This window comes from Phaethon aethereus (assembly GCF_964289735.1).
Source record: "Phaethon aethereus genome assembly, chromosome: 3".
Lineage (NCBI taxonomy): Eukaryota > Metazoa > Chordata > Aves > Phaethontiformes > Phaethontidae > Phaethon > Phaethon aethereus.
In genome coordinates, this window is record NC_138576.1 from 117,103,195 (window position 1) to 117,121,253 (window position 18,059).

At 41.6% G+C, this 18,059-nt stretch overlaps 1 protein-coding gene across 2 annotated transcripts in view; it reads right to left on the reverse strand.

Annotated features, from left to right (window-relative positions):
* MAP4K3 (mitogen-activated protein kinase kinase kinase kinase 3) overlaps window positions 1-18,059 on the reverse strand; it is a gene marked incomplete at its 3' end in the record, with an annotated part of 76,245 nt that overhangs the window by 18,922 nt on the left and 39,264 nt on the right. For both annotated transcript variants that reach the window (XM_081998214.1, XM_081998213.1), the window contains 6 exons: window positions 12,139-12,181; window positions 9,577-9,739; window positions 8,521-8,630; window positions 6,728-6,769; window positions 2,089-2,173; window positions 790-869 (listed from right to left, as the gene is read on the reverse strand). In XM_081998214.1, coding sequence (XP_081854340.1) covers window positions 790-869; window positions 2,089-2,173; window positions 6,728-6,769; window positions 8,521-8,630; window positions 9,577-9,739; window positions 12,139-12,181 — 523 coding nt within the window. The remainder of the gene's footprint in view (window positions 1-789; window positions 870-2,088; window positions 2,174-6,727; window positions 6,770-8,520; window positions 8,631-9,576; window positions 9,740-12,138; window positions 12,182-18,059) is intronic.

An 18,059-nucleotide genomic window follows, 5' to 3' on the forward strand; every position in this document is an offset into this window, starting at 1 on the left:
CATGGAACTCAGTGCAAGCTAGCTAGGCCGCCTTCTCAACACAACAGACATAATCTACAACGTCTGGACCCTGGAAGATGAACAAACAGCAGTGCCTCCAGCTTACAGTGTGAAGGCTGTCCTTGCAAATTCCTTCATGTCAATAGCAGATGCATAGTTCCCTAAGTTAGGGAGAAGGCAGGAAAGAAAACAACTCTCAGAGATTAACAAAAGAGCTGGAGAACACACCATATAGAAAAGCCTGCTATTGGCATTTACCTCCTACAGTAACCCCTCAAAAAATTACTCTTTTATAAGGTTCTGCAAAGACAGAGTTTTAATTGGGATTCAATAAGCTAAGTCTCATCAGTAAAGCTGCTTTTAAGACCAAAATAATGGAATCTACTGTATAAAGGTTCTCCTTGCTTCCCTGTAGCTGAAACGCAGTGTTTGTTGCAAATATTCTATCTTGTAACCAAGCTTTAAAGAAAATAGAAACTTTCATCCAAAATAGATCAGTGAAATTACATACCATTTAACAAATCATTTAACTGCAGGACAATGCACTACGAAGTTCAACACATAGATATATGTAGAACTCCTACTTTAACATGGCTCAGCCTACCAAAAAATTAAGCATGACTGTAAGGTATCCTCAATAGTAAACATTTAAGATAATTCTCAGTGTAGCTAGTGCCTATCTAACTGTAGTAAAGACAATTTTTGCAAAGATTAATAATAATCTGAGTGGCTAAAAAAAAAGCCACAAAGTTGTATTTTTTCCCCCAAAATATCAAAACAGAAATATACCTGCTCCATTGATGTTTCATGAAGTTCATTGAGATTCAGTGTGTAAATACCTTCTTCTGCACCAAATACCAAGTACTGATCTGCAAACACAACAACAAGAAAATCTATAAATCCTGATTTAAGGAATGTGTATTCTGTAAGAGTATGCAGCTCTTTACCCCCCCCCCAAAAAAAGTCTTAAAACAATTACACACATTGAAACAAACCAACCTATAATAGTCACGGTTTTGAAAGCATGGAAAATTAATCTTGCTAAGGAAGCTTAAATTTGTGGATGGGGCTGTTTTTAAGATATTAGGGAAGAATAGTATTTTTTTTGTGAGTTACAATTGGAATAAAAAACAGCAGTGATGCAACCATAAGCAAGAATTCATATGAACAATTTCCTCATGTATAGATTAAATATACTTGTATCTATATAAAAATATATAATATATCCATATATTTCGTGACATATTCATAGCCTTCTTTTGGAGTATTGATTAGTACTCCAAAAGTTATTAACAAAATTATTAAGAGCAGTTAGTTTGCCAATTAGTTATTAGCAAAATTATTAACAGCAGTATTAACAGGAACATTTTCTCAGTACTTTGGGGGTGCCTCACTTCTTGAACATAATTAATACCCTGGATTACATTTAGGCATGTGAACAAGACAAGAAATCTCATATTGAGAAGACATCAACTGCAAAAAATAGACTTCTGTAACTTCAGTTTCTAAAAAAATCTAAGTATTTTCTTGCTTACTGGCTCAGTAGCACATCCATAGTGCCTATAATTAAAAGGTGAAATTGCAGGAGATGCAAGTACAAAGTTACCAATTACCCCTTTCATCAGGCTATATAATAAAGCACTAAAACCTATGAAAAAATAAAGTGTTGCAGAAACCTGTAGGACCAGAAAGATTTGCCGGGAGGGGGATCAAATGAATGATAAAGAAATCAATCTCAACTAGGACCTCCAGAAATCAGGTTTTAAAAAAATAAATCAGGATTGGCATCTTTTGGACTAAAATGTTGAGAAGAGTCTTGAATAAAAACAACAAAATATGGGGTTTTTTGCCTTTGATATGTAATTTATTCTTTTTAAACAAAGCTGAAAACTGCACCCCATGTATCTTAACATAATTTTAAAAAAACATTGAATTTCAGACAGCAGTGGCATAATTAAAGAACTTCTGCTTATGAGTAAACCTATTTTACAATATGTGTATTTGTCTTGCTCATCTAAGCATGCTCATCTAAGCATTCTTGAAATCTGAGGAGATGACAAAATGGGTAAAATACACGTAATACGCTACCTCTTGTATCTGGATTTATCCATGATGTTGCACAATGAATTTTTAATGGACAGCCATTAAAAACCTTTGAAAAGCAAGCACCCATCTGTAGAAGTAAAAACAATTAAAAATATCCATATGAAAAACTAAAATGTGACATTTCCAACAGGAGTATTTTTACTTAAAGTGGTAATAAAAGTTTAAGAGCAGTTTCACTTGCCACATGGAAAATAACCTCATCCAGACAATAAGCTGACACGGGTATTTTTTTAAAAGTGATTTTTCCCTTGTGCACAAGACCTTTCTGAACAAACATACCAGAATTAGCATTTTGGAATTAGTTCTTAAATTAACAATCTAAGCACATACTTTCTACAAAGGTGACAAACCTGAAAAGCTTCCCAAATTTTGTGACTTTAGAAAATCTAAACAGAGGAACTTTATTCTTGCCATATTTCACACATTTAAAATAAAACTCTAGGTCATGCAGCAATCAAAATCTTAGTCTCAGATTCTCTATCAGTCATTTCAAATTAACTTATTTTCAGTACTGATTGTTTCCCAAAGGGAAATCTCTGGTAGAAGATCCCACTCCTTGTTCAGCATAACCCTAATAAACTCAGTTTGCCTATTAAGTAAGTGTCTTGCATAGTATGATGTAACCAATCTCTCCATCTTCCCCCAGTGAAGCATAAGTATTTGTAGGCATTTATAAGAATATTTAGTATATTTGCTTCAAGATGACAGAAAAATCAAAAGCCAGAGTTTCCTCCTTTCCCCCCAAACATCAACATAACAATTACCCATCCTATTTTGTTAAGAAACAGAGCTGACCGATAGTCATGTAGATGAAAAGGAATGATGCAGTAGTAAACAACAATTAGCGAAGTGAAATATTATAATTTATCAAATGGTCAAACATAAGAACATAGGTAAGCATTGCCATCCTGAATATAAACAGGTATCACCTTTACGCAGAGCTACATACTCTGTAACACAGCTACAGAATGGCAATGTTTTCACTTTATATTAATACTTTGTGAATTATTATTAATCTATAAACTGAATTAACCAAATAGCTCTTGTGTTAACATTTGGACAATTTTTTTGTTAACTTGCTGCTGAATAAGAAAGTCCGCACACATTTCAGTCACTTCTGAACATAGTTTAATGAGAGGAGGGGGGAGGCGAGAGAGAGGGAAAAGAAGAACTTCATAATTAACCCTTTAAAATGCAAAGCAGCAGAAATTAGACCTTTTTTTGTGCTTTCGACATCTCTCATTTTTGCATCACTATAATGAAGTCCATGGGTTTGTCCACATATACTTATGTGAGGGAAGAATCAAATTAATTAAGGTAAATCAATACATGAAAGACCCCATTGCACAAAGACAAGGGGAAAGATCAGCACTGCTAGTACCACTGCAGAAGTCCAAGTAACAAAGCAGGGTACAGCTGTCTAGCTGGCTAGACAACGAGATGATTCTTCTGCAGGCATAAGAACAGAAGTAAGAGAAAAGATACATGTGAGGCAGGAGTATGAGAAGACACTGACACAGAGTGACCTCAAGGTATTGACAGCTTTAATGTTGTCAAATCTCTTGGCAGCAAGGGGTGTGAAGGAGGGATGATAAAGAGAAAAATAATAAGGAGATTTTCTAGGCCACTTTATGGAAGCCTCTTCCCAAGTGTGCAGGGCATTGAAAGGCACTCAACAGAAAATTCACCAGGTGACACTTGAAGCATGGATCTCCTAGAATATTGGTAAGTGTTTCTGCTGCTCCTGTAACCAGCTATGCAATTCTCTTTGACCTTTCCAAGCACTGAAGAGAGATGCTGCACAGTGGAGTGAAGCTGTGCTCACTGCTAAGACCTAGTTGAGCTCTGCAGTGATAAGTTGGGTAAGAAAGGAGGAGACTGAAATCAGAAGAGACTAATCAGTTTCCTCTGGCCATTCTCAGCCCTGATCTCCAGGAAGCCGGCAGAACTAAGATGCTGCTGCAAATGCCTCAGAAGGGTAAAATGGAGCCTGAGGGTATCACCTCTAAATACAAAACAAATCCCAAGGATACAGCTGAGAATCTGCATTGCTAGTGGGGTGTCGGGGGGACGCCACAAACACGAAATAAAAGGTTGAAGCAAGCCTACTTGATTTGACTGCTGCCATGGAGGCGTTTAAGTCTCGGGGGAATTTCAGCAGGCTGGGCCTTCCTTCATTGGTAGGATCTAACACATTCTCCCAGTGCTGCAAGCCACCTCAAACAAGGAAAAACACACTACCTGGCTGTGTTATTACGAAAGTTGAACAAGTGAAAAAGTTGAACACTCACTAGTGCTGAGTACAGGGGGACAATCACTTCTCTAGTCCTGCTGGCCACACTATTTCTGATACAGGCCAGCATGCTGTTAGCCTTCTTGGCCACCTGGGCACACTGCTGGCTCATGTTCACCTGGCTGTCAACCAGCACCCCCAGGTCCTTTTTCTACTGGGCAGCTCTCGAGCCACTCTTCCCCAAGCCTGTAGTGTTGCATGGGGTTGTTGTGACCAAAGTGCAGGACCTGCCACTTGGCCTTATTAAACCTCATACAGTTGACCTCAGCCCATCAATCCAACCTGTCCAGAACCCTCTGCAGAGCCCTCCTACCCTAGAGCAGATCAATACTCCTGCCCAACTTCGTGTTGTCTGCAAACTTACTGAGGGAGCACTCAATCTCCTCATCCAGATCATCGATAAAGATATTAAACAAGACCGGCCCCAAAACCAAGGCCTGGGGAACACCTCTTGTGACTGGCTGCCAACTGGCTTAACTCCATTCACCCAGAGGAAAAAAAAGGTAGAACTTGTGAGTTGAGATAAAAACAGCTTAACAGGACAGGAAAAAAAGAATAACAACAACAATTACAGTAATGAAGATAAAAGAATATATAAAACAAGCGATGCACAGTGCAATTGCTCACCACCTGATGACTGATGGCCCAGTTACTTCCTGAGCTGCAGCGCCTCCCCAGCCAACTCCCCCAGTTTATGCACTGATCGTGACGTCGTATGGTATGGAATATTCCTTTGGCTAGTTGGGGTCAGCTGTCCTGGCTGTGTCTCCCGCCCCAGCTTCCTGTGCACCCCTTGCCTTCTCGCTGGTAGGCCAGCTTGAGAAGCTGAACAGTCCTTGACTGTTCAGCAACAACTAAAAACATCAGTATGTTATCAACATTATGTTCATCTGAAATCCAAAACACAGCACTACACCAGCTGTCAGGAAGAAGAATTAACTCTATCCCAGTTGAAACCAGGACAAACACTTAACAGGAAGGTTAGAAAGTTTGTTATACATAAATGGTGGGTTGTGATGAGGAAAGAGGACGAGAGGGGAAAGAGTTTCTATCCCGAGGACCAGCAGAACCAGAGAATTAGTGCACAACAAAGGTGCACGAACAAGCAGAGAGCAGTCCAATACCCAAAGACTCATTTGATCAGCTTCAGAGGTTTTCCTGTTTTAGTCAGTCTCTTTTTACAGTTTCATTATATTAGCAACTCACAGTCATTCTCTGATGGCCTGTTCCTGAAGTTTGTGGCAGAAGTTCAACACGTATGACTTCATTTTGAGCTATTCTATTTTCTACCCTTTTTCTTCTTCCAGTCAGTGAATGCATCTTATTTCCCCCTCCCCATGATGACTCAGTTCTTTTCAATGCTAGGAGTGCTTCCAAATTTCTGTCATCCACTAGTTTAAAGTATGCACTCCTAGGCCATGCATTCAGTTTAATATTCAGTTTATTAAAACAGGATTGACCTCAATAAATGATGCTAAATATATAAAGAATTCAGAGCTAAATATATAAAGAATCCTGTGCATTTATGCAAGAGATTACACTTCTAAGGAACAGAAGCATGCCATCTACCTTAACCTGTCCTGCTTCTCCAAAATGGGTAGGAAGTAAAAAATAATATAATTTGCACTTACACATCCTTGTAGCAATTTTATTTTCTTATCTAAAGATGAGAAACTGATCTGTCTTAGGACTAATGTAGCAAAAAGGTTAATTTAAAATCAGATGAATCCCTCATTTGGTGCACAGCACAACTGCATGAATGCATGCTCCAGCACACAAGGAGGAGACTAGTGAGGGCAGAAACAAATGGTAAAGAAGGAAAGACTGGCTCTTCTGATCACAGTGCTGGCTAAATGCACAGTGACAAGTCCATGCAGATATTACAATGAAATTCTAGTTTGCTTTCTGTTATAAAAGGTACACATAGATGTCTGTAACAGTTCTTTCCAGCCCTAAGGCATCCATCTTCAGAAGTTTTGAAACCTAGAGCTGTATAGTATAAACTTTGAGCTATTTGCAATTCCTGAGAGGCATCAGCTCCTCAGATCAGTAAGTACCTTCAGTACGCTGAAAGTACTTCTGTAACATTAGCCACAGAACTCTCATTCACTTTTTAATGAAGCAAGCAAAAAACCTTGCAAAATTTACTTCAAGAGCACAAGATCAAAGGTGATTTCTGAAATAAGATACCTGTGGCTTAACATTTCTAAGAGATACTGGCTTTCATTATTTTTTAAAAATTACTACAAATATTCAAAACGTGTAGTGTCAGCTTTAGCAAAAAAATACGTCCTGCTTCCAACATGCATTTGTATGAGTAATACTCACATGTACTTTAGGTGTGGGAGGAAGGCCATTACTAATTGGTTTCTAGAAAATAAAAGTTGAAAAATGTGTTTATACTTCCATGCGCACATATGCATGAACATGCATATTCTCTTCCCACAACACAGCATAACCAAAAAGTCTAAAAAAATTTTTTTTAGAATGCTGTTAAAAGCACTTTATAAATAATTGAGCATAATTCTATTAGGAAAAAGTAAATAGCCAATACTTATATCTACATAAGAAATAACACAAAATCTGCAGGGAGGGTTTTGTAAGATAGTAAAGTTGTGTTGTATATTCTACAATATGCTAAATGGAAGGCACTAGGCATCTACCGGGACACTCGCTGCATCCAGTGCCACATGTACTAGAGCTGAAAGCCCTGGCTGAGCTTTGGCTACAGTTCCATTTTTAAGCATGATACCTCCCTTCCAACCAACACTTTCATAATTCTGTGTGAGTTTGCTAACTACGTGTCTCTAGTGACCACATACCACAAACTAATAGTATCATTTTCTTTCATTAAAACTTCTACTATGATTACCTAATATCTCCTCACTGAATGTCTGCGTAGTCTATTGTGCAACATTTGCACATTACAACGATGCCTGAAAGAATGTCATATCCAGCAATACAAAGTTTAAGCAATGTTGCAGCAATTGTTCAATATTATAAGCAGTGTTAAACTATCAATCAGTACTAGACCACTTTCCTTTGTAAGTATCAATTTCTCCTAGTAAAAACATGCTTCTGAAGAAATGTATTTTACAGGTAACATGGGAAACTTCAAACGCACAATTTCAAATGCCAAGTTCAAAGCAGTTCAGGAAATCATACTTTCCAAAGTACTGCACTTCCTTAAAACAAAACAAAAATGCACATAATGTTTCTGCTCTATTTCCTCCTCACTGCTCTCAAAAGAGTGTTATTTTCAACCTCATCCTTACAAGAAGTCCCCAAGAGTGCAGTTTCACCTGATCCAACTACAGATGCCCCACTCTGTCCTATCTCACATTCCCACTTTTGCATCATAGTAATACAGTGCCCACTCTGGAAGCCATTTCCTGCTTTGATGGAAAAACTCACTTGGAAGAGGAGAAAGGGATGCAGGAATATTCCCTTTCCTCAGCTCACAGCTGGATCAGATCACAGGTGGTGTAAAACTGCATTCTCTCCACAAGTGCAACTTCACACGAATATATGTAGCTCAAGTCTGACACTAAATCCAAGCTGCTAAACCCTGAAACCCGGAGCTCCAGAGGCCATCAGGCATACAGCTTGCATATCTGGACCCTCAACCTACATTTCTCCATCTTTTTGCCCCTGAAGACCAAAAAGCCTGTGTGCCTACATCTGGGGTAGGAGAAGGACTCATTTGGGAACAGCCCTGATTCAGCTCCTTTCCCAGGGCCAGCCAAATCCTGCAGCAAGCCATCAGGTGGCAGCACATTCCTTAATTTTCTCATTTGCTTAATCATTGCTCAGTACAACACATTACTTCTCACAGGATCTCAGTCTTATTACATTTCTCTCAAATATATAAATACAAGCAAGTTAATCTTGTATATTCATGCTTATGTTAGTTTCTAATGAAAATTAAATACTGACTCAAACTTCAGCTTAAGACTGTATCACAACTAGACAATCTAGCAAAACTGTGGTTTGATTCAAAGTAAAGAAGATACCATCCAGCCTTATTTCTATACTAAAAAGAGTGTGCCTGCTCCTTTCCATTGCACATGTAAAACAGCTGAGACAGCTTTAAAATAACACCTAGAAGCTTAAATACCTACCAGTATTTCCTTCTTTTCTCTCCTTGAAAAATTACTCTCTCTAGCTTCATTCTGTTGATGTGGTGATCCTTCTCTTTCACCATTTAATTGTACAGAAATTACTCCATTACCTAGAAAGATTCATATTTAAAAATGTGTTCTTCTACCTTCAACTCAAAGAGCAGCCTAGCCTAAAAACAATTTTGAAGCACCAAAATTTCCACCTATGTCAGAACATGTTCCGATACCCTAATTTATTTCTAAAGCATACATGTTCCTACACATGCACATATAACCATGTATAAAGCCACATTCAATCTCAATCCATGGCTTTTGCTAATTAATATAACAAATCAAATGTGGGCATAGAAAGGGATGCAGTCACAACTTTGACTATTTCCTCAGAACTATGAGGAAAAATGCATTTAACGTATCTAAAGAAAAACTTGGCTAGAGCTAATGCTTCAATTATTGATTCTTTATAAATAGGCATTTCTTAGCACTGGATGCTTAAGTGTTACAGTCAAATCACATCAACTGCAGTACTAAATATGTAGCAACAAAGAGCTAGCAAGATATCAATTAAAGAGTCAGACATTAAGCTTGCGTAAAACAAGCCAGTCCAGGACAATTCTCAAAGCATCAGACTTTAACAAAAGCATAAAAGAAACAGCCCGAGCAAACAGCATACAAACACAGTTACCTGCTATACTACCCAACCCAGTTCATTACTTAAAAAGCAAACCTCTATTCTTGACATGTCGAATGACAACAACAGCTGACAGAGTCAGCCAGAATCTGAAACCTACGATACATTATAAGGCTGTTGCTTAGAAAAGCAATTGTGTCACCTATGGCATCAGCAGGAATCGTGTCAGTGACTTTACTAGAAGGTACATTTGACCCTCTTTTAAGAGTTTAAGCATGCTTTCTTTGTGATTTTTGGCTTTCATGCACTTTCTGCTACTTGTCCACCGCTGAAAAATTGCCACAGTATTTTAACATAGGATGTTGAAATAACATCACATTAGATAATTTAAGAAATATTTGTATACATCTTGGTGTCACACTTATTACCTAAAGCATTAGATTTCTGTGGAGGTAACCGAGGAGGTGGTGGTCTGGGAGGAACATGAGATGCAGATTTTGCTGGACTCTCTGACATCGGGCATCTCTTGATTGTCCCTTGATTATCATTTTCAGAAGGATGAGTTTCTTGGGGCATAAAGATGGATTTTGGCTGAAAAAGACACAGTAATAATAAAAACCTAATGAAAAAAAGATTCAAAAATTCCATGCTACTTCTCAATGAGAAAAAAAAAAAACGTGCAATATTTGGATCCTGGAATTTTCACAAGTAAATCGATAAAGCAACATGTTCTGCTATGCAACTTACTTTCAAAAAGCAAACTAGAAAGAAACAATAGAGTCATAGAATCTTTGAGTTGGAAGGGACCTTTAAAGGTCATCTAGTCCAACCCCCCACCGCAATGAGCAGGGACTTCCAACTAGATCAGGTTGCTCAGAGCCCCATCCAACCTGACCTTGAACCTTTCCAGGATGGGGCATCTACCACCTCTCTCTCTGTGCCAGGGTGTCATCACCCTCACTGTCAAAAATGTCTTGCTTATATCTAGTTGAAATCTGTTAGTTTAAAACTATTACCCCTTGTCCTATTGCAACGGGCCCTAAAACATCTGTGCTCATTTTTCTTATAAGCCCCCTTAAGTACTGGAAGGCTGCAATAAGGAGCCTTCTCTTCTCCAGGCTGAGCAACCCCAACTCTCTCAGCCTGTCCTCACAGGAAAGGTGCTCCATCCCTCAGCTCATTTTTTGTGGCCTCTTCTGGACCATCTCCAACAGGTCCATGTCACTCCTGTGCTGAGGGCTCCAAAGCTGGACACAGGACTCTAGGTGGGATCTCACCAGAGCGGAGTAGAGGGGCAGAATCAACTCTTGACCTGCTGGCCATGCTTCTTTGGATGTGGCCCAGGATACAGTTGGTCTTCTGGGTTGTGAGCGCACATTGCCAGCTCATGTCCGGCTTTTCATGTACCCCCACCAGTACCCCCAAGTCCTTCTGGGCAGAGCTGCTCTCAAATCCCTTCATCCCCCAGCCTGGACTCATACTGGGTGTTGCCCCGACCCAAGTGCAGGACTTGGCCTTGTTGAACCTCATGAGGTTCACATGAGCCCATTCCTCGAGCTTGTTCAGGTCACTCTGGATGGCATCCCATCCCTCAGGCATGTCAGCTGCATGACTCAGCTTGGTTTCATCCGCAAACTTGCTGAGAGTGCACCCAATCCCACCGTCTATGTCATTGATGAAGATATTTAAACTAGAAGAGGGCAGATTTTTACTAGATATAAGGAAGAAATTTTTTACAATAAGGGTGGTAAAATACTGGAACAGGTTGCCCAGGAAGGTAGTAGATGCCCCATCCCTTGAAACATTCAAGGTCAGATTGAATGGGGCTCTGAGCAACCTGATCTAGCTGAAGTCCCTGCTCATTGCAGGGTTGCTGGACTAGATGACCTTTAAAGGCCCCTTCCAACCCAAACCATCCTACAATTCTGTGATATTAAAGAGTACTGGTCCCAATATGGACCCCCAAGGGACACCACTCATCACCAATCTCCATCTGGACACTGAGCTGTTGACCACTACCCTCTGGATGCGACCATCCAATCAATTCCTCATCCACCCAACACTTCCACCCATCAAATCCATATGTCTCCAATTTAGAGAGAAGGATGTTGTGGGGGACTGTGTCAAAGGCCTTACAGAAGTCCAGACAGACGACATCAGTAGCTCTTCCCTTGTAATGCATAGCAATAAGGAAAACATTATTATCGACAAAGGACAAATTCAAAATGGTTATATTCAAGTCATGCATTAAACAATCTTTGGGTATTTGGAAGTGTCACTGTTTATACCTACAGATAACCAAACCAGACATTTAAGTAGAAACTAGGGAACATTCAATGATACAGCCCAACCTTACTGTAAAGAATCACAAAATAGGGGATGTAACTACAACCTGCAACATTGTTTAGACACTGACTGCACTAATGCTGCTTTTAAAATCCTTCTCAATTACACACATGTAGTTAGTGCAGGAGGGCAAGTAACCAGACCTGCAGTTTTAGCCTGGGGAACTGACAGCCAGGTAAAAAAAATGTTTTTTCTCTTTATTTTTGCTCATATTAAGATAACTTCAGTGTGAAAAGATTCACTTACTCTTCAAGTGGCAGCATGCAAAATCTAATCCGATCCAGGCATGCCCCTGAGGATCACCATTCAGACACCAAAGTTAACAAGCAGATGCTTTATTTGGCACTACAATTTTTAAGTACTCAATTTATTCCTTCCAAACTATCAGAAGTGCAATTAGTCAGAAACATCACTTTCACACTGACAAATACCCTACAGTGCAAAACCTCATGCAGATTTGCAATTAAAGCCTACCAACATATAGGTCAACCCCCTGGAGACACCCTTCACTTAAAACTTGATTCAAGTCTTCAATTCATGGCTCAAGTGAGAGAGCCATCAGTATAGTCATTCACACACCTCTGCATTTCTTTATTTATTTAAAGTGGCCTTTTACTCTGAGCAACAAAATCCCCCTCACTTACCTTTGGTGGTAAAGGAGGTGGCACTTTAGGTTTCATAGTAGCACTATAAAGAAAAGAAACAAAACAGATTGTTATCCAGTGTAGCTCTCTGAACCCTGCATTGCAGTGTTCAAGAGGATTTTATAAATGCTGTAGAAACAAACACCGTTAACTTGTCAAAAGCACTATTATGTTCAAATAAGTGCATCGTGAATACTTTCAAGCATTTTGTTACTGCTGTGTATACCACAGATACTATCTGAAAACTCAAGTATCAGAGATCCTCCCTAGACTGCACAAAGCAACATGAACTGATTTGTTGAAAATGCACATACTTGTGCAGAAAAAAGTAGGGAAATGCAGATATCTAAACGCAGAAATATAGATCAGTGAGCTTTTTTTAAAGGGCCTTCTGTAGGTATATGGGGCAAATGGGAGTTACAAGAAAACTGATGAGTACCATTCCTTGAAAAATTTACCATCAACTTCTTCAGAACATTCTTACACATGAAAGCAAAATCCATCTGCAATGGACAGTGAGCCTGAGTGGAAGTAAAAAAAAATGGCTTTTTTTTTTTTTTTTTTTTTCTTCCATGAGGTTCTTTTTTCACAGGAATCTTAGGAAAGACAACTTTTTAACACAAGAACAATTCAACATCTTGGCTCAACAATACAAGATATCAACAGCAAACAAGAAAGCTGAATCATCAGGAGCATTCTTCCTCTGCTGGTTCTGTGTTTTAAAGAATATGCTGTATTTTTTTTTTAAATTCTAAATTCCTAAATTTTTTATTGTTTTTAAAAACATTTACACTGTTCTGTTTCCTAATATTTTGGAACAGAAAATTATTTCCATTAAATAATTAGGAATACATTCTTGAAAACTTCATGTTCTTGCACGGTATTTTCCTCATTTTACAGTTATGTTCTAAAGTTTTGGCAAAATATCCAAGTAAGGTATCTGTTTGCTTGTTTACAGATCAACAACTTGTCTGCTCTGCTTCATTCTTTAAATGAGTTTCTGTCCTGGTATTTTATCAGTTGCTTTCATTTCAGAGAAGCTGGAAGGCAACTTCTGAGAATGGGTTACCCTGTGTCATGCACTTCAGCTGCTATGATGGTGGAAATTATTTTCTCTTCGTAACATGGGACCAAGCTTAAGTCCTCAGTCATGTGTGTCCAAGCTCCATTTGTATTTTCTTTCATACTCTTCCCTGCAGCTCAGACAGCCATCACAGTGTTATTGGGCAGCCAAATGTAAAAAACAAAAAAGCCAACAATTTGGCATAAATGTGACAGATGTTTGTGCAAAGGACTGCATGCCCTGGTTTCAACAGCAAGGTTCACGTGCAGTTTATCACCACTGATCACGCCGGGCAGTGCCACAATAATTTCTGCTTTCCCAGCTTCCGTAACCAAGAAATTCAAGCGTCACCAGTTTTGCTGCACATGAGAGAAAAAGAAATATCAAAACAATCAAAATTATTAAATGGAGATAATTTTATATCATCCCCTAAAGCATGTGGATTCTCTGCTGCTATGAATCACCCAGCTTTAGAGTCATACAGTGGCATCAGTTTGCAGTGGAAGGTGTACAGCTGCTCCACTGTTTTTGTTCTGGATCTGAAAGGAGAAGTGACCAATGTCACATGTGGTCTCCAGCATTCTCCTGGAGAAACTGGCAGCTCGTGGCTTAGACAGGTGTACTCTTGGCTGGACGGCCGAGCCCAGAGAGTTATGGTGAACAGAGTTAAAACCAGTTGGCAGCTGGTCACAAGTGGTGTTCCCCAGGGCTCAGTTTTGGGGCTGGTCTTGTTCAATATCTTTATCGATGATCTGGATGAGGGGATCGAGTGCTCCCTCAGTAAGTTTGCAGTTGACACCAAGTTGGCCAGGAGTGTTGATCTGCTCAAGGGTAGAAAGGCTCTGCAGAGGATCTGGACAGGCTGGATTGATGGGCTGAGGTCAACTGTATGAGGTTTAATAAGGCCAAGTGGCAGGTCCTGCACTTCGGTCACAACAACCCCATGCAATGCTACTGGCTTGGGGAGGAGTGGCTGGAAAGCTGCCTAGTGGAAAAAGGACCTGGGGGTGCTGGTTGACAGCCAGGTGAACATGAGCCAGCAGTGTGCCCAGGTGGCCAAGAAGGCCAACAGCATCCTGGCCTGTATCAGGAATAGTGCAGCCAGCATGACTAGGGATGTGATCATGCCCCTGTACTCAGCACTGGTGAGGCTGCACCTCGAATCCTGTGTTCAGTTTGGGGCCTCTCACTACAAGGCCATTGAGGTGCTGGAGCATGTCCAGAGAGGGCAATGAAGCTGGTGAACGGTCTAGAGCACAAGTCTTATGCGGAGGGGCTGAGGGGACTGGGATTGTTTGGTCCGAAGAAGAGGAGGCCGAGGGGGTTGAGGTGAGGTGGGTGTCGGTCTCTCCTCTGAAATAACTAGTGATAGGATGAGAGGAAATGGCCTCAAGTCGCACCAGAGGAGGTTTAGATTGGATATTAGGAAAAGTTTCTTCACTGAGAGAGTGGTCAAGCATTGGAAGAGAGTCCCTTGGGAGACAGTCCTGAAGGAAAAAGGGGTCCAGGAAGGCTGGACATTCTTCAAGAAGGAAATCTTAAAGGCGCAGGAGCAGGCGGTCCCCATGTGCCGTAAGAAGAGCTGGCAGGGAAGGCGACCGGCCTGTCTGAACAGGGAGATTTTGCTGGGACTCAGGGAAAAGAGGAGAGTTTATCACCTCTGGAAGACAGGGCAGGCAACTCACGAAGAGTACAAGGATCTCGTTAGGTCAAGCAGGGACAAAATTAGAAAGGCAAAAGCCCAGCTACAGCTCAGTTTGGCTACAGTCGTAAAGGATAATAAAAAATGTTTTTACAAATATATTAACAACAAAAAGAGAGGCAAGGAGAATCTCCATCCCCTACTGGATATGGCAGGGAACATTGTCTCCAAGGACGAGGACAAGGCTGAGGTACTTAATGCCTTCTTTGCCACAGTCTTTAATAGCCAGTCCAGGTATCCACAGGGTATTCAGCCCCCTGAGCTGGAAGACAGGGATGGAGAGCACAATGTACTCCTCATAATCCAGGAGGAAGCAGTCAAGGACATGCTAAACCACCTGGACACCACAAGTCTATGGGGCCTGATGGGATCCACCCGAGAGTACTGAAAGAGCTGGCGGAGGAGCTTGCCAAGCCACTCTCCATCATTTATCAGCAGTCCTGGTTAACAGGGGAGGTCCCAGATGACTGGAGGCTTGCCAATGTGACGCCCGTCTACAAGAAAGGCCGGAAGGAGGATCCTGGAAACTACAGGCCTGTCAGCCTGACCTCTGTACTGGGGAAGATTATGGAGCGGTTGGTCTTGAGAGTGCTCACAGGGCATCTGCAGGACAACCAAGGGATCACGCTCAGCCAGCATGGGTTCATGAAAGGCAGGTCCTGCTTGACCAACCTGATCTCCTTCTATGACCAGGTGACCCGCCTAGTGGATGAGGGAAAGACTGTGGACGTTGTCTACCTGGACTTTAGTAAAGCCTTTGACAGCGTCTCCCACAGCATTCTCCTGGAGAAACTGGCAGCTCGTGGCTTAGACAGGTTTACTCTTCGCTGGGTGAGGAACTGGCTGGATGGCCGAGCCCAGAGAGTTGTGGTGAACGGCATTAAATCCGGCTGGCGGCCGGTCACAAGCGGTGTTCCCCAGGGCTCCGTTCTGGGGCCGGTCTTGTTCAATATCTTTATTGATGATCTGGATGAGGGGATCGAGTGCTCCCTCAGTAAGTTTGCAGATGACACCAAGTTGGGTGGGAGTGCTGATCTGCTGGAGGGTAGGAGGCCTCTGCAGAGGGATCTGGACAGGCTGGATCGATGGGCAGAGGTCAACTGTATGAGGTTTAATAAGGCTAAGTGCAGGGTCCTGCACTTTGGCCACAACAACCCCATGCAACGCTACCAGCTTGGGGAGGAGTGGCTAGAGAGCAGCCCAGCGGAAAGGGACCTGGGGGTGCTGGTTGACAGTCGGCTGAACATGAGCTGGCAGTGTGCCCAGGTGGCCAAGAAGGCCAACAGAATCCTGGCCTGTATCAGGAATAGTGTGGCCAGCAGGAGTAGGGAAGTGATTGTGCCCCTGTACTCAGCACTGGTGAGGCCGCACCTTGAATCCTGTGTTCAGTTTTGGGCCCCTCACTACAAGAAGGATGTTGAGGTGCTGGAGCATGTCCAGAGAAGGGCAACGAAGATGGCAAGGGGTCTGGAGCACAAGTCTTGGCTGAGGGAACTGGGGTTGTTTAGTCTGAAGAAGAGGAGGCTGAGAGGAGACCTTATCGCTCTCTACAACTACCTGAAAGGGGGTTGTGGCGACGAGGGTGTTGGTCTCTTCTCCCAAGTAACTAGTGATAGGACAAGAGGAAACGGCCTCAAGTTGCGCCAGGGGAGGTTTAGATTGGATATTAGGAAAAATTTCTTCACTGAGAGAGTGGTCAGGCATTGGAACAGGCTGCCCACGGAGGTGGTGGAGTCGCCATCTCTGGAAGTGTTCAAAAAACGTGTGGATGTGGCGCTTCAGGACATGGTTTAGGGGACATGGTGGCGCTGGATTAATGGTTGGACTTGATGATCTTAAAGGTCCTTTCCAACCTAGTGATTCTGTGATTCTGTAACAGGCTGCCCATGGAGGTGGTGGAGTCGCCACCACTGGAAGTATTCAAAAAATGTGTAGACATGGCACTTCGGGACATGGTTTAGTGCTCATGGTGGTGTTGGGTTGGTGGTTGGACTTGATGATCTTAAAGGTCTTTTCCAGTCTTAATGATTCTGTGGTTCTGTGATTCCATTGCAGCTCCATCTCTCAGAATATAATTAAATCTTCAGTGGGCTCCAGAGAAAGGTATCTGAGATTGAGTTGATGAACCAACATATTGCAGCAGAGCTTTGGGCTCAAGCATATACCAAGAGGAAATGCACAGATGCAGAATCAGTCTCATCCAAGGTTGAGGAATTCATGGCCTACCCTGTGCTTACAGGGAATTGTCAGGCCCTCTCTGTAAGGCAAGAGTACCTAGGATGAAATACAGAAGTGAAAAACACCAGGACTTTTTTGGAATGCCACTGGTGACTGTCCTTAGATGAACTGGAACCTCTACGGAAGTTACCAGGTTCTTTCCTGCTTAACCTGAAAAAGAAAATCCACAGAAACAGAAGCAGCTAAAGCCAATGCTGTTTGAAAGTTCTGATGGAGCTTGTGCAAGGAATAAGGATCTCAAAGCACTGGACAAAGAAATCAGTGTAAGCACTTCAAGACAGCAGGGATCAAGGGGTCCCAAGCCGTGGAATGCTACTGAAGTTGATGATACTGGCTGCAAATGGGGGGATGGGGGGAGGGGGCAGGAACAGGGAGAATAAAGCAACGTTAAGCAAAAATGGACAGACACAGAGCCGTACACAAAAACCATCCGGAGATTAGTACAGATGGAGGAACCAAGCTTGCAGCAGGGGAGATATGCAAGAGCATCTTCACTGAAGGCGATCAGAGTAGAGCTGGCAGTATGGAGCTATAGGGGATTGTTACATCCTACAGTGCAGGAAGCCTGAGTTATCATTACCAAGGCCTATCCAGCTATGAGCAAAGCAGGTTCTCAGTTTTGTCCAAATGCAGGGGAGGAAATCAATGAGCAGCATTATCAACCTCTTCCTCTCAAAGACAAGACACAGGAGCTTTATATTATTGATGAACTGAGTAATCAGTGATGCCTTTAAACAACCTCTTAATAATGAAATACAAAGAATTTCTTAAGGAATTAGCAAGGGAATAAAGCCTGCTAAAAACTGACTAAAAATAATTTTTCTTCTGTAAATATCACTTGTGTCAAACAGCAAACATACTTGTGTTTTGAGAAGTTGATCATTAAACAATGCAAGTTTCATGTACTTGTCAGCTAGA